Source organism: Engraulis encrasicolus, chromosome 17 (assembly GCF_034702125.1).
Source record: "Engraulis encrasicolus isolate BLACKSEA-1 chromosome 17, IST_EnEncr_1.0, whole genome shotgun sequence".
NCBI classification, from domain to species: Eukaryota; Metazoa; Chordata; class Actinopteri; order Clupeiformes; family Engraulidae; genus Engraulis; species Engraulis encrasicolus.
Genome location: NC_085873.1, coordinates 5,422,850 through 5,447,338, shown reverse-complemented (window position 1 = coordinate 5,447,338; position 24,489 = coordinate 5,422,850). Strand labels below are relative to the sequence as shown.

Here is a 24,489-nt window from a genome sequence, read left to right as displayed (position 1 = left end):
ACGTTTGAATATTGGTTATTCTTTCGAATTTAGAATAGTTCTGTCGAATAAAAAAAGTCTCAAAATTCACATTGACATGCAGACCCCACAAAAAAAATCTATGTTTGCCTCCCTTGCAGTGTTAAGTGACAAATGAAAACCAACGCAGGGTTTCGTTAAATTAACCTAGTAGCTCTAAATACGATGCTAATCTTTCATTTCCAACACATAAGGCGAGTGTGTCTGAAAGCGTCCCGCCCCCACCCCACTCCCAACTCCCGCACAATGTTTACAGCCAGGGAGAAGCCACGCATCTCGTGCATTTCAGGAATGGGCATTGGGCATTCATAAATAAATCGTTGACACTGTAAATCTGCAATTGGTGATGGTTTTGTAAACATGGACTGTGATCTGCAACTATTCGGGAATAATGTCACATCAATTTGCGTCTGATTTGGCCAGCGTAAACTTCTGCAAGGTAAGCTACCCTTGTAGCTGTTAGCCAATGTCAGTGTCAACAATGGCAGGTTATTTCAATATCTCTAACACTAATAATAAGCTAACAAGCGAAGTAAACATGGTACTCTTAGCTGAGGCGATTTTATCTGGCTCACTACACTATCATCTGCAACTATTTGGGGATCGTTTCATATGGAGTTGCTTCGGATTTGGAAAACAAATTTTTCCGAAGTAAAAGCCACCCCCTGTAGCCGTGCGAATCGGGATACTGCCTGTCAGCTAACTAGTTCTAATGCAGCCCAGCTAGCGAACAACTTCAGTGGGGTTTATGCCGTGCCATGAGAATGGAAGGAGGGGGAAGGGAATGAGAAATATTTCTCGTCACAGACGCACAGACTCCCTCTTCCAGTGAACGTGCTGCTAGACGTTCAGAGGTGTACGCTGCTCGACAGCATTTTCTAGCGATTGCTCCCCCCTCGTGCTGTAGATGGAAGGCCACTGTAAATAAGTATTGAACTCTTTATGATACGTCGGCGGAATTTACATGTTTTCTAAGGATGACGGTGGGAGTCCCTCAGTCAGCAAACACACGTCGTTTCCCCCCCGATTTTTGAATAACATTCAAATAGTGGCCATCGAATTTTGAATAGTGTTTTTGGCAGAAATGCACATCCCCAGTTTTGGCCTACCGTTTCCATGTACCGTAGCAGATATTTAAAATCCGGGTGTAAAAAGCAGGAGAAAAAAAAATCCTGTTTAGGGGGCTGAAACGCATTTGTTTACAATGGAGAATTTATTTTTATCCACATGTTGCGTTTACACCTAAACAGGAGAAAAAAATACCCTGCTACGTGGAAACAGCGCCTCAGAGATGGGTTCCCGGTTTGATTAGGTGAAAATGCTGTAATAACTGTTACAGAACCAGCTGAACCAGATGAACAGGAGATTGGCAAATTAATTACCTGTAGTCTAACCACCTGTGTTAAATGTTCAAGTCCAAGGAAAATTTGCCAGGGTTTTCCCCCAAAACCTTGCTCAGATATTATCTGAATAGCTTTTTTGTGAAATAAAGTTAAGCTTCCCTGATGCCATATTGTAGTGACATTACTATTAACAAAATTGAAACCTTTATATGTAATGCAAGGCATGCATTATGCATGAACAACGGCATTTTAGGTTATGCACATGCTTCAATTTATCACATTCAATATGACCAAGGATGGATACCTTTGGCCTCTGGTTGCTCTGGTGCTGGCAAAGACGCTTGCTCCAGTGAAGCAGACACAGGACCACAAGGGGAGAGCATACCCGGCCGAGGCACGGGTCTTCGTAGGGGGCGGTATGGTGGTGGGGCCGCCCCCGGAGACAACATGGTATTGTTCATTTGACCGATAGGAATTTTGCCACCTGTTGTAAATGAGGCAAACCATGTGCGACCATGTGTTAGCCGGAGGGAAATACTGTAAGCAGATCTCTTCAGAGTCAAAACGAAATTCATTGAATGTAAATGTCAACCTGTGCAATTCAAACACGCCATATTTATTGAGAAATGTATCGTATACAACTGTACTGCACAAATGTATTGTACACCTGAGCATTCCATATTTCGGATGCACATCATGGCAAGTGAAATTCGAAGAGCCAAGGATCATGAAATGAGCGACTAGCTAAATTTAGACCATCTGATTCAGCCAGCTTGTTCGGTAGTCAGTCAACTACAACGCACACGTTCAAATGCTGATGCCATGTCGGTGATTTTGCCATTAAAGCAGGATAAGAAATTGGACAACCGTAGCTTTATTCATGTCAAAAGCATAGTTATTATAATTCAAAGAGATTCGCCAAATGATGGCTCACCAGGCTAGCAAACTTAACGCCTAGCATGTCGACTAAGACAAAGTTCTCCTAATTTGCTGGATTTAACTACGATACCTCACACGTCAGGAACTTCAGACGACATGCAAGGACAATTTCTGTTTACAACATGTGAACAATTTCTTAATTATACAATAATTCAGTTTACCACATACCTTTACAAAATCGCCGAGTTGACTCCACGTGGATTTCACTCCTGGCGCATGCGTGATGGCAATTGATGATGAGAGGGTTGCCAGATGTGTTTGATCATTTCCAGCCCAAACGATGCTCAAAACTACGTTCTTTGCTCAAAACCCCCTGGTGGCACTAAAATGCCGCCGCTCAAATGGAACCAAATTGTATTGGTGATATATGCCCATAAAACTACAATAATTAAATAAAAATAAAACCAAACAATGGCCGTTTTTGATCGTTTTATCCACAAACCAAGCAGCACACCAGACGACTGCAACCACGACTGCGGCTGCAAGTTCATCAAGTTCAACTTTCGTGCCCATGTCAGATAAATGCGTGAGCCCCAGATGATTATGCTCAGTGCACTAAGTTAAACCAAAGAAATTAGAGTGGACGTCTTGCTGAGAAATGAAAGGGGCAACTGTGATATATTTGCAAACTTCGTATCAAATAACGTGTACAGTGGTGTAGTCTACTTTTTTGAAGTGGGTATACTGTATATTCGACCATTTTTTGAAGTGGGTATACTGTATATATTTATGCTATTGTAAATAATGGATCAATAATTTTTAAGTGGGTATACTGAAGCCCCTATAATTTTGAAGTGGGTATACTCCGTATACCTGCGTTCTACGTAGACGACACCACTGAACGTGTAATAGTCTAGGCAGGATTTCTGAAAAGGTGCTTATTTAAGGTCCTGAAGGCAAATCATGTTAATTTTCGGCATACAACTGATTTAGGGGTATTCAAGGGTGCTGAATCCAAATCTGCTGTATGCCGGACGCAAAAATGTACCGAAATGCCTCAAAACGGGCAAGATCCAATATGGCCGCCGCCACCGTGTTAAAATCCTGCAATCACTTTTCTTTTGGACTAAATAAGGTATGAATTTGAAAATAACACTTATTTTTATGTTTTCAGACACAGGGAAAGCCATTATGTCATCAGATTTAAGATCATATTGGAAGAAAATGCTTATGTCATTGGCTGGCAGCCATTTTAAAAGCAGAGAGCCTCATATTGTCAGCGATTTTTAACATTTTTACTAATCTTTCAAGATTCACAGAAAAAATGCTCTTTGTCTCTGTGAACTCAAATACTACAGAACACTACCCTGGACTGTCTACTTTCACCTGAAAAAAGAAGTTAGTGTCTACCTTTTTCCATTCTTTAGTTATGGGCAGTAGAACATGGGATGACACCACAAAAAAACACAGATTTTTGACCCCAAAATACTGCACTTCTCTCTGCCCATATCTTTAAGGACATATTGTCTTTGATAGTGTTCATGTTTGATGTGCAACATTTTCAGGGGGTTTGAAGGGTGCTTAATGCCTTTAATTCCCATAGTACATCAAAATGAAGGAATCCAATATGGCCGCCGTCACCAGTCTACAGTGTACATTTCTTTGATTACAAGGTAAACTCTTAAGTACATTATGTAGCATCAGGTTTTCATACAAGGAGAATTAATTTCCATACTCAGATTTAAGATAGATATCAAAGGAAATTATTTCAGTGTAGACTGAATTCATGTTTGCAACAGGAGATTACCTTTTCCATAAATTGACCATTTGTATTTAAATCTCTCCCTATTTCAATTACACTTTTAATGCATTATACCATGAAAATGTTTCCACCTCAAACCACCTCACAATGTTTCCACATCTCTTCACCCATAAAAAATAAATGCACACAACAGTCTGAAAGTCCCTAAATCTAATATTTTCTAATAGTATCCTTTGTACAATGGGAATTACTTCATATTTGCCGGTTTAATTGCTGTGCACAGATCACTGTACACTCTTAAAACACATGTGTTGAAAATAACACAACTTGTGTTGTTTCTTAACACATCTCTATGTCCAGATTGGGACAACAGAACTTTTGTTGATTTTAACACATTGGGTGTGTTACTACATTCAACACAACTTTTGTGTTACTATTATCAACAGGTTTTTGTGTTAATGTATAGGCTATTCAACACAACTTTTGTGTAACTGTCCACATGTTTTTGTGTTACTTTATTTTAAATCAATACATGTTATTTAAGTCATGCATTTCACCTGTTCCTACTTACATAAATTCAGGGGAAAAAATACAAACAAATTAGAGATTACATATTGACAATCATTTTATTATTCAAATGACATATTTAAGAATGGTCAATACATTGAATGGCAAAAAAAAAAACATTTCACAACATTTGCTGCAAGATAATTAAATTGTTTAACATTTCATAACATTTGCAGCAAGATAATTGCATTGTTAAACTTTACATTTTTGTCTCATATATATAAAACCAAAACTTTCCTCATAGCACAGCATCAATGAAAGTCTATACAAGTTTGTATCTTAGTATTATGTGCTTTTCAGAATCACGATGCGTAAACAAATCAAGAGGTAAAACATATGCGATATTTTTTAGATTAACCATTTCAAACTCATTTGTCTTCTCCACAACGTAAGAGTGAAGATGATCGTCAAAATATTTAACAGTAATTATTTGGAGAAAAAAGAGTGCATCAACACTTTCAGAAACGGGAACTATGTATGTAATTTGTCCAAAGAGCCGCTCACCATTCAAGTCATTGTTTAACGCGATTACACCACCAGTTTTGAAAGAATGCCCAAACATCTCAACACTGCTGCACAAATTAACTCTACTGCAGATACTTATGTCTTGTCCAAAGCTTTTCATGCACTCAGTAAACTGCTCATGTTTCACAAGACTCCCTACCATAACTTGAAAGGTATTGGGCACTTTCAGTTTTTTGTCAAGAGGTTCGCCAAATTTCCAATCAAACATGCTCTTAATTTGATTCCTAAATGCTAGGGTCTTAGAAATGTTAATGAAATTGCAAACGACATGTTCATGTTTTTTCCCCTCGAACCTCATGCACCATAATTTTACAAGGGGTCCAAATTTAAACATCAATCGCCAGTAATGAATCATAAAGTGGTGCTTAGGAATAATATTTCTCTCGGGATAAATACTTTTAAACAAGCGATGGTGATCAATAGTCAATTGTTTCAAAAGAATAGCCATTCCTTTTGTTACAACCGGGGCAAAAGCTATATCACAAATATCCCTAAGCATTACATATAGCTTCCAATGTTGACTGTCATGACTCACAAAATCTCCAATAAGCATAGGTAGAAATATCAGAAGACACCACATTTGACTGGCAGTTTGTTTCACAGGATTGTCTGCTGTCCTCAAATTAATTATGACATTAGGTTTATTCTTTTCATTACTATAACCATAGTCTGTGCTTACAATCCTGTCATTAAACTGCTCTAGAGTAAAGAGCTCCTCCACATAAATAAACTGCTGCAACATTAACTTAATTTCTAGAGGAGCAACCCCTTCTAGTAGATCGTGCATCACATCTACACCCACATGTTCAGTGATGTGAAAGTATTTGAGTGTATTCAGGCAAGAATCCTCCTTAACACCAGTAGCAGCTGGGTTTTTTTCACTAACATGCAGCTGATAATTGTCTTTGTTGCGCATCTCAAGCCTGTCATCGTCAAATTCTTGTTGTGCCATCTGCTTATCAACCATGCAATATCGACAGAATCGATTTGCCGAAAAACTCTCCACAAACCCCCCGAGTGTATGACACGCAAGGTTGTCTGCAGTCAGAATGCATACAGTTCCAAATAGAGTAGTAATCTGACCCCCGATTTCTACCTCAATGCCTTTAGTTTCAAGAAATCTCAAATCATCTAGCAAAGGCTCAAAGATCTTTTTTAAGCCATATGTGTCCTTATCAATCGAATTGAAAAGAAGACACAGATGAATGTTGTTCAGGGCTGAATTATACTCGGATGGCAAGTTTCGTATACAAAAATAGACAGCTCCCATCTTGTGAATTTTTGTTTTGGACCCTAATGGATTAGTAGTTTCAAAATCGTCAAAGTACAACTGAATTTGAAGAGCATTGGGTTGATTCTTGTACAATTCATGTCTTTTGAAAACTAAACCATCAGAATAATCATGCATTTTGTCATCATATCTGTTATTACTTTGTCTGTAGACTCTTTCAAAATGTTCACAGCTGAAAAGAAATTTCACAGTATCAATGACTGAGATATACTGACAAGTATCAGCTGCAAGGGTTTGGCTAAACTTTCCCTGTCTTCGCGTTGTTTCAGCCCTATGACCCAAAAAAATTTCCTTTGCCTCGACTATAGACAGATTATCAGTGAAATACTTTGACATTTTGTAAGTACTATCCACTTCCTCAAACATATTCCTAGCACTTTCAAAATTTTGCATTAAACTCTGAACAGGTTGATCATTTAGTGGTATAGAATACATGTTCAGCATATCAACTGTTTGTTGTTGTAAAGAAGAGAGAGTTTCATCAATTAGATCACTGGCAATGGAAATGTGTTTCTGAACATCAGACTGAGTAGCATTAGATGCAGAGTATGTTTTTGCAACAAAAACTCCAACACATTTTTTTAGATAGTCTTTGTCATCCAATAAAGTCTCAACACTTTCTTCGTTATTGTCTGTCTCGTTTTCTGAATTAGTTGGTGCAGTTGGTGCACTTGAATTAGTTGGTGCAGTTGGTGTACTTGAAGTGCTAGGTAAATTAGAGGCATAGTCATGTAGTTCTAAATCAACTAAATTACTGTGTGAGTGACACCTCTTTAAGTGTTTAGAGTAAGAGCCGAAATTGTTGTATGTTCTTGGGCAATTTTCCTGACTGCATGTTAATGTGTAATCCTGGCTGTCACAGAACGCATGGACATGCTTAAGATGATATATGAGCCTCCGTACATCTTTAGAAACCAGCTTCTTGCACACTGGACATATATACATGATTTCAATTTAAAGCACCTGAAGCTTGGCAACAAGCTCCACAATTTTGGCTCTCTTCCCACCAGATATTTGCAAGCCATACACGTGCTCCATGAATCCAAACACTGACGCCAGCTGAATTGGATAGGCAAGATTGCAGATCCAATACAGTTTAAAAAGTTTATCTAGGCAGCAAGCTAGACTTTCGTCTTGAAGAGGAATTGCCACAGCATCGTTTGAGGCCACTATGACATATTGGGCTCCTGTGTTGGGGTATCCCAGGCTCACCAAGCGTGGTTGATTGATGGTTTGTTGATTTGACGAATCACAGACCGTGCCACTGGTTTGAAGAAGTGACGTGATGCTGGTTCCCATCTGCAAAATGAACAGTGCAGATAGAACAGATATTAGTGATGCAGCTATGCCAGCAGTAGCATGACTCTCGCCAGATCCTCCTGAATTTACGCTCAGCTTCAGCATACTCCCAAACCAAAATGAAGTTAGGATTGCTGGGTGTACGGAGATGTGACTTAGTGGAAATTGTGAAGTGAAGTGGTTAGATCTTTATTGTGTATATTTCTTTTATTCTTCTGATGTTCCTGTTGTTCATCGCAAACAAACTACAGGAAAACTACTGGTAACTATATTTCCAATTCAAGACTTACTGGCTTTATCTCCAACATGTAGGCCATTGCCGCCTTTACACTGCATTTGGTCCACCCTTTACTCCGTCCTGATGCAGTAGGGGGGAGATACTGGACGAGCATCCTGAGGGCTCTGAAGCTACTTGATTCTGCACAAAAAAGGAAGACAGCAACATGCCAAGCATATAAGGAGTTTTTTCAAACCAGTGTTTTTCCACCTTTTTTGAACCAAGGCACTTGAGGTTCAGAGTCCATGTTACATAGTTGTTACTATAAGCTTTTTAACATTGAATAATGGCATAATAGGCCTATTATAACATCTTGAGTAGGAATCAAATGAAGAGAAAGATTTCACACCAATTCTTGGGTTGCAGTTACGTCAGAATGCCCCTTCACTGGAGCGCGCGAATTTGAAATGGTGGACAACCCCGGCTTGGAGCCATTGAAACCCATTCAAAAGTACATTTTTTTAATGTTCGTCCACCAGCAGCTGTAGATCGCCACCAGGGGCAGCACAATGACGTCAACTGCAACCCAAGAATACCTGCAAATTGTTAGTCATAATTTCAAATTAGCCATTTTACCAGCACTCTCATCCTCTGTGTAGTCTTCTTTCTTCTCAAGGCACGCGAGTTTCAGAAGCTTTGGGACGATGGTGGGTTCCCATTTGCGGAGGAAGGCATCTGCTTTGTCTGGAAACATCCTCGCGAACTCGCTGTCAATCTAGAACATTTACACACACACACACACACACACACACACACACACACACCATTATTAGTTGTCCAATACACAGTGTACAGGTCATCCTTGGCAGTGATTTTTTAAAAATATGTTTTTAGGGCTTTTAGTCGGATATGACAGTCTGAGATGGTGACAGGAAGCGAGTGGGGCGGAGAGACAAGGGTGAATCGGCAAATGGACGCAGACAGCGAATGGAACCCGGGTCGCCGGCACGTTAAACGAGTGCCCTAACATGAGTCATGGTAGGGCCGTGATTGCATGTCTTAAAACTCACCAGATAGGGCATGTCGATGAAGCGTGGGTAGTGTTCCACAATCTCTGCCAGAGTGGGTGATTGACTAGAAATCCAGTATCTTCGGTGTGTGTAGGTTTTGTCCATTCCCATCTTTATCGATGACCGATTTTCGGGAGTAGGCTTCATCCTCTTAATTACAGTGATCCATTCTTTCACAGACTCATCGCTTTCCACAACTTCCTCCAGTCTAACCAAGACTTCAGATGATCCTCCCCGTCTGCGGTAACGCCGCTGGTCATCCCTCAGACTCCGCCGGATATTTCTTAGTTTGTCTTCCAGAAAGCCAGAGTGGCTTACAGGATCGTAGAAATGTTCCTAGAGTGCAAAAACACAATATAAAAAGCATGTATGGTTGTTATAAAGGAACAGAATACAATACAAAGAGGGCAGTATGGTCATACATGACGCAGAGAGACCAAAAGAATAAATCAGTCAGACGAAGAAAGGCTAGCATGGAGGTGAACTAAAAGGTATTGTATGCAAATGCATTGCAATCAGGACATGTTGGACAGAACAGTGGACCAGATGAATCAAAGTGGCAGGTAGTAAAGTAACATGGGAGAGGTAATTAAAACCCAACAAGTACACACACACAACTACAGTACACAACTTCAGTACACACACACACACACAACTACATTATGTCCCTTTTCACAATTAGGAAAATGTACTCACATATCCTTCGTTTTCCTCTTCCATTTTTATTTGTAGCGCTGGAAACAGTGTAACGATGGCTCTTGCAAGTAATTGTTTGTCAGCACTGTTGGGGTAACTGAAAGCACCAGAAAACAAGGACATGACCAACATGTATAACTTTTACTCTCCATAGTGCTGTAATATTACATAACATTAGGCAGACGCTTTTATCCAAAGAGAAGTACAATAGAGGTCATATGCACAGCAAGTAACACTTGCAAATAAAAGATGCACAGGAAATATTCACTATAATAGAAATTATAGATGCACAGGAAATACACACTATAGTATACACTATTGGGATCCCCCCCCCCCCCCCCCCCCCCTTGATCAACTTACAACCCACCCCCCCCCCCCCCCCCCCCCCCCCCCCCCACCACACACACACACACACAAAAAGTTACTTACAATCCCTTTTTCTCAACCAGGTAGCTGATCGTGGTTGTCACCAATACTCGTCGCCATTTCTCAGTCAAAGTCCCGTGCTCCTCGTAGAAGGCCAATATCCGGGGGTCTTTTGTTTGAAGAAAATTCTTTACTGCCTCACAATCAAGCTCGCAGGCTGAAATCTATGAGAGCATAAATGGTAGTCATGTAGACCTTTCATGCACACCATTCCACCAATGGAATATGCTTTGTCTTGGTGAATATTGGTTGTTAATCTAGCACATACCTGCTGGCCACTTGGAACAGCTACATTCTGCGTCACCTTCAAAAGGAAACAAGAATTTAATTCCTGAGAATTTAAGAGTTTGTGAAAAATGCAAACAGCAGTTGATTGACTTAACATGTATAGACATTTGATAGCCACTGACAAATTGAATGGTTATGGGTCACAGCAAATAGACCAGTAAATTAGCAGTGAATTGTAGTAGTGAAGTCTGAGAAACAGAATTGGTATACATACCGCAAATACATTTTCTGCTGCAGCCCCAGATGTATTCAGCTGTTCAGCCTACAAGATTGAAGACATTCTTTCAAATATTTGAAACACTTAGAAGCTTTCACATATGAGCAAAAATGCTGAGCCACAGGTCTGAGATCACTTAAATGGCTGAAAGGGACCAGGTATGAAACACCCTTGAAAAGGACTGTGTTGGTTCATTTAAAGGGGAATAGGCCTAGGTGTGAAAATGCCCTTAATGTGGATGCATGTAAATAAGTACACTTTATGACACGTACCAATACTGAGGTTCCACTCGATCTGAAGAATACTTGGAGCTTGTCCTTGTCTTCAACACTGTCAGTAGAGTCTGTGTCTATGAATTCGTTGAAGTCTGTATCGAACTTCATAACCCTGTAGCAATCTGGGCTGTCTGTTCCTGTGGTTGGAGCGCATGCATCGACAACCTCTTGTAGTGATCTCAACCGAAGAACTTTTTTGCTTATTTCCTTCTCGTCCATGAAGACGGTGACTAACAATTTCGGGGGATCCATTAGTACAGCAGCTGAAACAGAGAAAAGAAATCAGTTATGTTGGGATTATATCACACATTTGCATACCGGTAAATATTAATGTGAACTAAACATCAATTTTCAATGGTAAGACTACCTCTTAACACATATGCACACTTTTATATTCATTTTGTCCATCTGAGTGGAGGAGGTACAGCAGGCCCATAAGGCAAACTAAGCTTATAGGCCTGCTTGATAAGTGCACAGCTGGAGTGACTAAATGTTACAGTGTCTAGGCTACATTTCTAAAAACCAATACAAATATGTCATTGTTTCAGCTCAAATCAAGTAATTTATTTAAAATGGGGGTGGGTGGGGGGATCAAATGGTCTTTGGTCATAATATCTCTAACTGAAAACTAAAACCCCTTCTGAACACTTATTTTGTCTTAAATTTATTTTGCATTGAAAGTATCCCATCTCTTTTTCAAACATCCCACCCACTGTCACCGTCCTGGTATCGAATATTTTTTCTATAACGTGGAAATTACTAAGTGTTGCTTTCCATCACCCTGCTGTTGCCATACCGACACTGAACAAAGCAGCAGCACGATACTTATTTGCTTTCGACGACAGTCTAGATTTTACCAACACTACGGCGCAGTAGCCCTATCCCATATCATAGCCAAGTCGCCTAATTCCGCCCGTACCCCAATTCCGCCCGCCTACTTATAAGTGATGATAGTTAATGTATGTATCCACTGTATAAGTCAGGAATGGATATCGGCATGATACAGAGTTTGTATGCTTACAAATTGAGACTGTGATGACATTTAAAACCGAGTCAAACGGTCATAAACAGCATTGTAATGAAGGGTGTCGTAATGGCAGCATGGAACTTTAGTTTCACGACGACATTCTGGCTAAAACTCGCCTTTGGCCGCTTCCCTGTTTCGATCAGGACCAAAATTATTCAACCGTTTCCACAGTAACGACCAAACTAATCATAGTTCCTGCATCGGTAAAGCCAGGACTACAAGTGTGAACGAAATCAGCACAATAGCATGAAGGAATAATAAACAATGACGGAAATACCGACGTGACCTGAAATCAAGCCTGAATTGGGAGCCTTTCGCCAGTGAATTGTGCTGAAACTAGATTTTGGACATGCTGGACGTTATCGCCAAATTACGATAGAAAGGGCTACCAATGTTAGCTAATATTGCTCATTACCTCATCTACACAGTTGCCGCTACCCACAAATATACGACAGCATAATTAAATAGTATTTGAAATAGTGACATTATCACGTTTTCAGTGAAGTGATCAGTGAAGTGGGCGGAATTTGGCGACCTTAAGTTAAGATATCTTGTCAGTGTAAACGAAACATTCATGAATAAGCACCTTCTTATTTTCCCTTTGTTTGCAATCTCCCTCCTCAGACAACGACCGGGAGTATGAACAGTTAACCGTGACAGATTGGCTAATTCTCTCACCTCCAGCACTAACTCATTTGGGCGCGAAACATTATGAAAAACATACATGTCATGTACAACCACGACAAGCTACAATTTGAACGAATAACCAACTTACCACACTTGATGGATTGGCACACTTTTTAAATACTACCCGTTGGTACATGGCATTTTGCAACACTTTCGCAGTCTAACTGCTATCGAGCCAATACAGAAACCCAAAAGCTGCAATCCATTCCTGACTGCTACCCTGCCTGTTAGCAATAGCATACTGATCAAGTTCGCTAGTAGTCCAGGGGCTAACGTTAGCACGTTGGTAACGTCCGTTAAAGTAACCAAATTGGACAGTCTAGATTTTACACTTGTCAGAGATAAGACTACAAATCCAACGTTCACAACCCACTGGCCATATCACTTATGTTGTGGTATACTGTCACTGTGACCGAAAACATTCAGGAACAGGCACCTTCTTCTTTTGACTGTATTTGGTGTCCACTGGTCCAAAGGGACTACTGCTGTTAACGATATTTGAGGACTATTATTTGATAACTGATTGTCAAATGTGGATTGCGATTAAATACGGCTACGTTTTTTGTGAATCCGCTAATAAGTACATATTATTCTATATTTGAAAACATTAACTTACCTCAGTGACTCAGCCGAGGCGTCCCTTGAATGCAACAGCTACCAGAGAGGAACGAGCCTGGCAACGGCTGACGGGTGACGAGTGACTCCTGGTGGCGAATTTAAAAAAATGCGCTCGCGCTGACATGCAAACGCTTTGATTGGCCAAAAGCAGCTACACATTGTTGTGTTGGTTATTTGTGCACTTTCTGTGTTAAAAATCTCTGAAATATAACACAACTTTTGTTGAAACTACCCTTACACAAGAAATGTGTTGACTTCCAACACATGTGTCTTAAGAGTGTATATCTAGGCCTAAGGGGATCAAGAGGCAGACTGATGTGAATAATATATAGAATAGAATAGAATAGAATAGAATAGAGTGTACAGATAAGGGAGTGGCATTGTGTGTGTGTGTGTGTGTGTGTGTGTGTGTGTGTGTGTGTGTGTGTGTGTGTGTGTGTGTGTGTGTGTGTGTGTGTGTGTGTGTGTGTCTGTGTGTGTGTGTGAATATATACACAAAGGACATACTCAGGCTGGTATTGCACATCAGTCATCCAAAGTTATTGCATAGATCGTCTTGCTTAATGTACATATTTCAGCTGAGATGGCCACTCTGTGACAATTATAACCATTAATTACAAGGCTGGCCTTTGTTCTGTAGTACGGCAAGAATTCAGCTCAACACATTGCACTGTATCAATTATTGCACAACAACCGGAGGATGGAAGGAGATCAGGAGAACAAGAGAGTGTAATGAACAGTCAGACAGTCCATGTGTGTGAAATGTGGTTTTAGTCTTTGGTCCTTACTTTGATGATACATCTGTAGTGGCAATGATACATCTGTAGAGACCCAAGAACTCAGAACCAGGATAATGTCCAAGACAATGTTTTAGCTCTGTGACAGTGGGAAGTTCAGAGAGGGCTAGGTCTATTCTCGCTATAGGTGTGCCTCCTGAAGGCAGCAATAATCTCTTTGGTTTTCTTTTCATTCAGAGCTAGAGAAATTTGTCTTGGTCTCTGTTAGGGTGACCAGCTGTCCGGACTTCGGCCGGACAACCCCGCCCCTTAACTTTCTAACCTAGCGTCCTCGCGCGCACCCATTGCTTCGACTTGCCGAATCCCCGCCTCCGTGGAGAACACACTGAAGTTGGCATTCTAAACTGTAGGCAGAAATCAGGGAACAGCGCTGCCATCTTACCTCAGCTGCCAACAGCAGTTTTACTTGTAAAACAATATTTTTTGGGGGAAGGATTTTCGCATTTCATTACCTCACTCCGATAAAGGAGTCATCAGTACCACTAACTTAATATTGTATCAGAGACGACAGGTTACGATAGACAAATCCTTCCGTTGTTGTCTGTGTAGGCTATTTCATAGGCTATTTTTTTAAAAAATGTAGGCCTATTTAATTTTGGGTAGTCATGCATTCGTAGGCCTAATAGCCAACAATTAATTTGATTTACTTTACTCAAAGTTGGTCAAAAGTCTGTTTATCAGCGGTGTTTTAAGGGAGGCAAACCGCTTCTGTCAACCGTTTTTTTTTCCATGCAGACGCTGGATGGAGCTCAAAATACAGACAGCGCCCGTGCAGAAAGACGTTTCTTTGACCTGTTTGTAAAGTTGTGAGAACCCTCGTATCGTTGTAAAGGCATTTAGCGGACAAACTTAGTTGCACTAGGCTATGCGTTGCCACCAGTGCAGGAAAAAATAGGAAACAGACTGTAGACAATAGTAGGCCTATATAGTTACCTTAACTTTCATACAGTCAGTTAATGACCTTCATATAGGGCTATTGCACGGAGATTTCCCCGACATAAGGCGACAGCAATACAGTTAATTCCACAGACAGGTCTGTGGTTAATTCGCTGGGCGAAATCTGGGGTTAGGCCTATATCTGGAGTAACATGGCGGCCGCAGATATCGGAAACGCGACCGACTGTCAAGGTCTAGTTTGCGTTAATGACGTTGCCTCGCATCTCGAGGCCATAAGCAAAAGGCTAGGAGGAAAGGAAAGACAAAGAGAGGGACACACGGACGTCGTGAACAGGTCGTAAAAACGGACCGATGGCCACCCTAGTCTCTGTACACCAGTCTGCCACCTTCAGTACCTTTTGTTGGTCATGCTGCAGTCATGGACGGATAGACTTTAGATGGGGGGCTCAGCATGCAGCCATGTGGGGATCCAGCCCTGCTGAACAGGGGAGCAGGAGGAAAAGAGAGTCTGTCTGTTATCTTCTGTTGGTAGAATTGTGCAAGTATAGACTTTAAATTGGCCTAGTTAATATACTGGAGTGTACATCTGCAGTGTATCAATAACGGTGCTCAGCTGGAGAGAGAGAGAGAGCCAATGGCAGGCAGAAGAGCAAGTGGTAGTTTTAAGGTGCCTAGGCACAGAAATGGGCACTTCCCTGTCTTTCTCACAGCACATGAACACAATATTCAAAAATGGACTGCTAATTAACCCATTTTGTCCTAAGCCCTTTTTGGGAAAGGGTGCCCTCTTCCTATTAAATCCGCAATGTCTCAGCCTCCGAAGCACATACAAACATGAAATGAGTTACATTTAAAAGCCATTTAAAAGCTCTAACATACCCACATAGTTAATAAAACAGCTAAAATCTCAAGATCCTGAAAAACCTGTGTTTCCAGGACACAATGGGTTAAGTTATACGAGGAGGAGGTATCAAAAATCAGAATGTCCTTGCTGACTTGGAATGTCCTTTTTTGAATATTGTGTTCATGTGCTGTGAGAAAGACAGGAGGGTGCCCATTTCTATTAGCCTTGCGCACCATCCTACGTATTTCCGCCAAGAGACTTGACTCCACACTACTTCTGATACCAGTTTATATATATACCAAATATCTATGCACATACAGTCACCCTCCTCTACTCTAACCAAAATTGTTTACTTGGTATACTAAGTTAACCTATTCCTAATCACCCCTCCTGGAGTTGCTGAATTGCAGCAACTGCTTGACTCCATGTACTCTATGCCACTTCTTGCAGATACTGCGAACCTAGCCGCGCACAACTCAGCCTCTGATTGTTGGAAACCGCTGTCTGTCAAAAAAAAATAGCTCACGTGGTTGGCTGCCAGTGTCTTGCCCCTCTTCATAACATTGTGTTGATAAACAATGAGAACCCATGTATAAGTGGCAGATACAGGAGCAGTGGGACTAAAGCCCTGTTCAATACCACCCATCCCACTTCGGTGACTGGCAGGAGGATAGGAAGGGGTATGTGGGCCTGACTCAATATAGAGATTTGATAATGTGGGGCATTTTATGTAACCATGTGACATCTGAATTAGATAGGACTGATCATTGCAAAACGTCATACTTTGCTTTTGTTGCATTTGCAGCAAAAGTGCCATGCAGTGCATGATATTGTGTGTCCTGCCAAATCACTGGAGAGGAGGAGGTTGATAGGCCTAATGGTTGGGAAGGAGTTAACATATATCAAGTAAATTCCTCACAATAACATAAACTGTTTTGATCCACATTTCACCTTTCCACCATTCAAAGATATAATGTAAGCACCGCAATAAAATCGGCAAACAATGAATTCCTAATGCACAAAATGTATATGTGCATATTATATTTAGGCACATTCAGACTTATGTGTGTAAATTTGTCTCATAATGGAAGAGGTGGATTGAGGTGGACATATTGCATCATGTTATAATAAGCATTAAAATAGAAGTGGAAGTAGAGAAAACATTTTCATTCAAAAGAACAGCTTATTGACATGAAAGTCAGCTGTCACTCGTAAACATGAATTCAACCTATGAAATCATGTCCTTTGATTCTAATCTTAAATCTGAGTATGGAGATGAATTCTCCATGTATGACAACCTTGTACAATGTAATTAAGAGTCCACCTTGTCTGGTGATGGCGTCCATATTCGATTAATTCATTTTGAGGTAGGCCTATTAAAGAGGTTTTGAGCCTAATACAAAGCATATTTGAATATTTGAATTAAGCACCCTTCAAAACCCCTGAAAATGCTGCATATCAAACATGAACACTATCAAAGACACTTTGTGGGTTGAGACAAGTGCAGTATTTTGGGGTCAAAAAATATTGTTTTTTTTGTGGTGTCACCCTATGTTCCTGTTGCAATCATGAATTCAGACTACACTGAAATAATTTCCTTTGGTATCTAGTATCTTAAATCTGAGTATGGAAATGAATTCTCCCTGTATGAAAACCTAATGCTACATAATGTACTTAAGAGTTTACCTTGTGTAATCAAAGACACGTACACTGTAGACTGGTGACGGCGGCCATATTGGATTCCTTCATTTTGATTTACTATGGGAATATACATTTATTTATACATCATATTGGCATTAAGCACCCTTCAAACCCCCTGAAAATGTTGCACATCAAACATGAACACTATCAAAGACAATATGTCCTTAAAGCAAAAATATGGGCAGAGAGAAGTGCAGTATTTTGGGGTCAAAAATCTGTGTTTTTTTGTGGTGTCATCCCATGTTCTACTGCCCATAACTAAAGAATGGAAAAAGGTAGACACAAACTTCTTTTTTCAGGTGAAAGTAGACAGTTCAGTGTAGTTTTCTGTAGTATTTGTGTTCACAGAGACAAAGAGCATTTTTTCTGTGAATCTTGAAAGATTAGTAAAAATGTTAAAAATCGCTGACAAGATGAGGCTCTCTGCTTTTAAAATGGCTGCCAGCCTTTGACATAAGCATTTTCTTCCAATATGATCTTAAATCTGATGACATAATGGCTTTCCCCATGTCTGAAAACATAAAAATAAGTGCTATTTTCAAATTCATACCTTATTTAGTCCAAAAGAAAAGTGATTGCAGGATTTTAACACAGTGGCGGCGGCCATATTGGATTTTGCCCGTTTTGAGGCATTTCGGTACATTTTTGCGTCCGGCATACGGCAGATTTGGATTCAGCACCCTTGAATACCCCTAAATCAGTTGTATGCCGAAAATTAACAGGATTTGCCTTCAGGTGTCAACTTTTTGGAAAAATGACCCTGACTATAATGCATATCTGAAAAGTTTTTTTTCTTAAAATCACCTGGTTGTGGCCAATGAGGGGCGCGCGCCTCTCTGTATCTGAAGGAATTCCACTGATGAATCATTATGCGAATTCCCTGATGAACCCATGTATGCAATTTGTGCATAGGCCCACTTCATGGTGCAAAGAAAACATCTCTTGACATTGTCGACAACAACAACTGGGATGAAGGCTTGCATCCACAATTATTAAGAAATGCATTCTGCACAGAAAACAAGCGCTCAACTATGCAGTCTGGTTTTCTAAACCAAAAAAGAGTTTAACATGTATTTATTTTGTCATCTATATGTGTTATATATGTCATATCAAATGTGCTTAAATGTGCTATTTTAGCTTACTTTTGACATACTTTTCATACGCTTCTGTACTCCGCTGTCTTGATAAATGTTACGTCATGAATGCACAGCCATAGCAGATCTGTTCATTGGTTCAAATCGGGAGCCGCTTTTCCTGCAGTAGCCATATTTGTTGATGTGTCACCCCAGAACGACCCGTCTGGGTTAACGCAGGATTGGCCGTTCATACTTTTGCTGCTGGTCACATATTAGCTGTGAAACATGGATTTATCATAAACCTGCTTACGGTAGGTGAAACATGCAACCCACTGCTATGAGGAAATAGTCATATGATGGCCGTCCTTTGAGGCAATGCATATTGATTAGCTGTTGTTGCTAGCAAGCTGCCATGCTAACCACCAGTGGTGGTGTTATCAGGTTGGTTTGCTTTCATCTGTAGTTTGCTGATGAGAACATGACACCGATGGTATTTCATTCCATATAGCAAACTACAAGTTACCAGCTGAGAAAAGCATGCAGCGGATATTGTATTTCCACCTGACTTGACGTTTGTGTAAGTTACACTGCCATTTGTCAGCTGACAGTTGGTTTTATTCAAGGCTTTGGCAAAGATTAGCTTGCTAAACAGCTAGGTTCGTTGTGGCCGAATATGAGTCAGTGGTAGCTTTCAACAAATTACGCCTATATTATGTGCTTAGTTTCATTGGTTTGATTGTGGCATTATGCACTTGATTGGCGCGTGACCAGTTAACTCTGCTCACCCATTCTAGTTGAGTGGTATCGCTAGTTTGCTAGTAGTGCCTAAATGTTCAGGATGGAACAGGTGCCTGTCAGTCAATGGAGCAGGGTGGTGTCTCCCTTCTTCCTCGAACGTCCATTTAATCAAGCAGCGACGGAACCCCACACAGAATCACATAGCAGCAGGGGAAATCAAATGTTAGTTGTGTTGAATGATGACTTTTCACACCACCCAGCCGACACTGAGGCCGCATGGCAAGCAGAGTAATGTCGTCTTGCAAACATGACAGCTGTCACCTAGTAGCAGTAGCCGACATCTGTAGCCATTTGACGTATGCAAAAGCCTGATTCAGCCATTCATGACAGGACTGATTTATTTCAGAGATATAAGGTGGTGGTGACTTTACTCGTGGTTACCCAACTCATTTCTGGCATGGTGTTGTTCTGCTACTGATACGGCCCTATGCCTTGCAATAGTTGAGTTTCGGATATTGGTTAATTCTTATTCCTAGTAAGATGTGTACGCCCGTGCGCCGCCTCCTCCATTCAGCTCTGTCAAATATGAGAGGGGTTTCACAACGATCGTGCAATCATGCGTCTGGTCCAAGGACGGCTTTCTTCATCCCTGTGCCAGACAGGTTGAAATCGGCCTGAAGTCTGGCAAGAGCTGTGCAAGGAGTGAAATGTTTTGGCACAATAGGGCCATGGTGTTTATTTGCCAAGCTTGCTTATCTGTTGAGAAAATGCTTACTGCACATTTCTTCATGCTTTCTCATCTGCATAAAATGATTTGCAGGAATATTTACAGTTTGCATAAACAAATGAAAAGACATACCCAGCCAGTAGCTGTATTTACTTATAGCGTAAGCGATAGGAATAAATATGTAAACTAAAGAAACAACTACAGTGAACCAGTTCATGTCCAAGTATTCCTGTCAGCTGCAACGGCGGCATGTGACAAGCTAATTATCTTTGCAATCTGCATGTGAGTGTGAGAAGTCTTGTTATGGTTAAGAAGTGAGGCCCACCATTCACACATTGTGGTCTTGATGAGTTCAACCAAGTGCCTTATCAGTACCTTGAAGTGTCTGGCTGGGCAAAGTTCAAAAAGTAGTCCTTGTCCTTCCAGATGAAGTGCTCCCTCCCTTACATACTCACTCACTCATTCACTCGCTCATACCAGAGACAGTCTTCTCTGCTCATACACGTGAGGGCAGAGTACAAGTGCAACAGCTGAAAAGAAAATAAGTAACGCTCACGTCACAGTGGCTTGTTTGATTTGGAACCTCTCATGGAATGACTTCCGGAAATTACCTCCCTGTGTTACACACGTCACACACACACACATACATCCACACAAGCTATTTATGTTGATCCAGGATCTTTAAAGGGGTAAAAAATGCAAGATGATCTTCCTAGGTAAGGACAGTTTGAGGACACTGCTGACTGCAGCATTGAAACTAAATGCTGCTTGGTGGGTAGGTGGGTGATCAATGGACATAGAGACACACACACACACACACACACACACACACACACACACACCACACACCACACCACACACACACACACACACACACACACACACACACACACACACACACACACACACACACACACACACACACACACACAAGACAATAAGAGGTTTCACCCTCAGATCTCTCTGCCTCTGGGTGGAACCAGAGCCACAGCCTCATTGTGTGTGTGGGTGTGTGCGTCAATGCCACACCTCTCTTTCCCGTCCCACTCTCCAGTCTAGTCGCTGGGTGTGTTCTTCAAATGCCTGGCCGAGTGTATGTGTGTCTATAGGCTGTTATACTTGCCGGCCGGCCCTTTCTTTTCAGCTCCAAGCAGTCAGCTGGTCTCTCCTTACCGGTTGAGGTTGTGCAGCAGGTTGAGTAAAGCTGGAGGAAGGGGAATAACATTCTTATTTGACGCTATTGCTGCCACAGAACAGGACGAAAGGTTTGAAGGAGGAAGTTTAAAGGGCCCTGGAAAACTGAACTGAACTATTACCAAACTCTGGCTGAGGAGGGATTTTCTTGTTTGGACTGAATGCTGCGACGATGCCTGTTGTAGCAAACCTTCGGCTTTTTAATGTATGTTGTTAAATGTCTGCTAACTATTCAAATGTTTACTTGTATTCTTATTTGCTAAGAGAGGTTGTCATGCCAGTAGTTGTGTGTCGTAGACACGTAGGCTTTGTCTGTGAGTTTTTGAAATCGTCATTTTAACTCTACGTCTTATCCCTCTTGTCACTGTCTTTCCATTTATCTCCTTCCTTCTCCTTTTTCATCTCTTTCTAAATCCACCTCTTCCTCCTCCCCCTCTCAGCCTCAACGCACAGCTCCAGAGGACGTAAAGAGAAGGGAGGGCATGGAGCAGTCAGACCATCCAGAGGGAGACGTTGTCAACGCTACTGTTGCCGTGGACAACCCTCAGCTGGGGTCAGAGGTCAACTCACCATCCAAGGCCTCGGAAGCGGAGGTCGTCATTGTCGCCAATGGCAACAACAAGCTGGGCCAAGAGAGTGACGGGGAGGAGCAGGACAGCGCGCAGGAGCTCGACAGCACGCGATCAGAGAACGGAGAGAGGTCAGAAGTGAGCACGGACAGTATGGCGACGGCGGCGTCTCCAGGCGGTGCCAACACCAGCTGCGACAGTGGCACCTCCTCCATGGACGATGCTCGAACCCCGACTGGCGCACCCGACGTCTCCTCTCCGGAATGCTCTTCTCTGCCTTCCGTTGGTGCCATGGTGGAATCGTCACCCCTGCCACCGGCGGTCGGTCTGATACAGGAGTCGTCCCCAGCCGTGCTGGATGGAGTAGCAGAACTGTCGCCGGTCAGCTTGGACGGGATGATGGAATGTTCTGGACTTCTGGAGTCTTCGTCGGCCGTTCTAGATGGAACTATGGCGTCGTCATTGTCTCCTGCTGGATTGGACACTACAGCAGAAGGGCTTTCTGTTGACGGTGGGTCATCGGCACTGACACCCACTCAGACTCAGATGGAGATAACGTCTTCACCCACTCATGCACAGGGTGAGGTGTCTGTGCCTGTCTCCTCCGTATCCAATGGCCCCAGTGCCAATGCACCAGACTCCCATTCTGTCAACAGCACCAGGGACCCAAGTCCCTCAGCCACCCCAGACTTGGTGACTGACACCCTGGGTAAAAACACTCCACCCTCCCCTTCCCCAGCCCAAGCTCCAGGTATGACCCAAACCCCACCAAACACCCCAGCTGCTGCTGCTAACCCTAACCCAAAACCAAATGCCAGCTCCAGCCCGTTCGATACGGACTGCAGTCGGCGCTCGATGTCGGAGATCCAGCGTTCCGTTTCCCAGGAGTCCCTGCTGGAGGAGTTGGAGTCGGAGCTGCTCTCCTGCCAGCTGACGCCGTCGGGGACGGCTGGCGACCGTGCCACCGCCGCACCCCTCGCCAACGTCACCACTCGGGCCAGCCCGCCCAACGGCCTGCCCAGGGACTTCGAGAAGTGCGTCCAGTACAAGTACTCGCAGCAGGAGAAAGCCATCAAGAAGTGAGTCACTTGATTTCTTTTTTCAATTCTATATAAGTTGGGTAATGACCAGGGCTTGACACTGGCACCTGCCAACCGGCCAAATGCTGGTAAAACTTGGCTGTGGCTGGTAATAATTTCAGTGTCACCAGCCAATTTGGCTGGTAGCTTATTGTATGGTATGACCTATCGTAATGGACTATATTTTGCAGTCTGCTCCTTCTGTATCAATTGTGTGTAGAAGTTCAGGAGAAAGCTCAGTTACTTGTTATATTTGTATGATTTATTTCCATGTAGAAAGCTGTGAACTCATTTTCTTGCTTTAGCACCTCTTCATGTGAGGTTAGATGTACTATATCATGATAAAAAAGAAACATATCAAATGTATGGGTACTAGAATAGCTGAAGGGCTAGTGACTCGAGAAAATTACTAGCCACAATGGCTAGCAAGCGAAAAAGTTAAGCTTTCTGTCAAGCCCTGGTAATGACCCTCTGAGATGACGACGCTTTTGAAGAGGGTGCTAAATTGATGACATAGACTCACAGTGCAAAAATGATGAATAGTGCTACTCCAAATGTTATGCACAAAACCTGGGACCATTTTCATCTTTCTCTCCTCGATTCCTGGGGTTTGTATGTGACTTTGGGGAAACAGTATTTCAGTCTTTGAAGTGAGTGTTTCTTTTACCTGGCTCCCAGAAGGGTGTCTGGCCAGCTATCGCTCCGACCCGCTCTGATTTTTTTGTCAGGGTATGTTGTGTCTACTCAGAACTCCATTTTGTCACTGACTGTCATTATTGGCTCATTTGTTGCAGAATTTTATAGACACATTGGGAATTAATACAAACATGCTATTAAACTTTCATTTAAGTTTTTATTGGTTCTAATATTGAATGTCATCAGACCTATGCTATCTTGGGGTAATGCAGGATGACATCTGTGGTTGTGTTTTCTTGTTTGCATTTTTTATGTGTTAAGCCATTACGAGGTGAGGCAGGTTTTGTTAAAACGTTTCACTTCCTCGCCCCTTAATGAACTGCCTGAACGATTGAGGAAAAAAAGCAAGGGGATTTGCACATTGAAGTGTGTCCTTAAATTGCCATTTGACTGGAAAGCTCTGTCGAGTATACTGCCCTACAATTTCAGAACGCAGTATAATTCAAAATGGCAAACTGAGAAAAAAGGCTTTAAAGTTTCCTTTCTGTCCACGCGACTGTGTTGGAGGTAAAGTGGTGATGACACTTCCATATAATACTTTTTTTATGGTGAAAATTTATGCACACAAGAAAAAAGCAAAAAAACAACATTCTCATTACTTTTTAGCTGAAAAATCATTATACTGCGCTCTGTTGTGGTATTACTGTCTACACCAAAACCACGGTGTCAATGGAGACGTGCAGTATAATTCGCATTATACTGCGTTCTTGGCTAGTACGACGTAACCTCCTAAAACCAAAAAGCGCAGTATAATCAGTTTTTTGCGTTTTTTTCCGAAACGGGACCAAGTTGGGCCAAAAAAATTTAACACAAGAAAAAGAAGGTATTTTAAAGCCAATTTCCGGTCTAAACCCATTTTCGACCATTTTCAAGATACTGCGTTCTGATATTGTAGGGCAGTATAGTACACACACATTCAGACACTAGCATGCAGGACACACACACACATTCAGAAACTTTCTTGCA

General features: G+C 41.8%; 3 protein-coding genes across 3 annotated transcripts in view; 1 reads left to right on the top strand and 2 right to left on the bottom strand.

Moving 5' to 3' along the window:
* The window catches only part of tdrd1 (tudor domain containing 1), a 30,857-nt gene extending 28,309 nt beyond the window's left edge, over window positions 1-2,548 (bottom strand). The window contains exons 1-2 of the mRNA XM_063221450.1: window positions 2,469-2,548; window positions 1,666-1,845 (exon numbers count right to left, since the gene is read on the bottom strand). Of these exons, the coding sequence (XP_063077520.1) occupies window positions 1,666-1,822 (157 nt within the window). The 5' untranslated portion in view covers window positions 1,823-1,845; window positions 2,469-2,548. The remainder of the gene's footprint in view (window positions 1-1,665; window positions 1,846-2,468) is intronic.
* Window positions 2,549-5,381: 2,833 nt separating this feature from the next.
* Window positions 5,382-13,283, bottom strand: LOC134467739 (uncharacterized). The gene is made up of 10 exons (XM_063221625.1): window positions 13,204-13,283; window positions 10,871-11,136; window positions 10,596-10,643; window positions 10,362-10,397; window positions 10,097-10,257; window positions 9,668-9,764; window positions 8,972-9,307; window positions 8,538-8,676; window positions 7,975-8,102; window positions 5,382-7,684 (listed from the first exon to the last, which is right to left on the bottom strand). The coding sequence occupies exons 2-10, from the start codon at window positions 11,123-11,125 to the stop codon at window positions 7,340-7,342; spliced, it is 1,545 nt and encodes a 514-aa protein (XP_063077695.1). The 5' UTR covers window positions 11,126-11,136; window positions 13,204-13,283; the 3' UTR covers window positions 5,382-7,339.
* A 7,870-nt stretch (window positions 13,284-21,153) lies between these two features.
* ccdc186 (coiled-coil domain-containing protein 186) overlaps window positions 21,154-24,489 on the top strand; it is a 16,839-nt gene continuing 13,503 nt past the window's right edge. Inside the window, exons 1-2 of the mRNA XM_063221449.1 lie at window positions 21,154-21,384; window positions 21,620-22,827. Coding sequence (XP_063077519.1) covers window positions 21,352-21,384; window positions 21,620-22,827 — 1,241 coding nt within the window. The 5' untranslated portion in view covers window positions 21,154-21,351. The remainder of the gene's footprint in view (window positions 21,385-21,619; window positions 22,828-24,489) is intronic.

Coding starts and splice junctions, on each gene's coding strand:
- LOC134467739 (XM_063221625.1), bottom strand. CDS start 11,125: ATGGATCCCCCGAAATTGTTAGTCACCGTCTTCATGGACGAGAAGGAA. Junction 10,398..10,595: donor CAGCAGAAAATGTATTTGCG/GTATGTATACCA, acceptor TTCCTTTTGAAG/GTGACGCAGAATGTAGCTGT. Junction 8,103..8,537: donor CACAGAGGATGAGAGTGCTG/GTAAAATGGCTA, acceptor TTTTTTGTGCAG/AATCAAGTAGCTTCAGAGCC.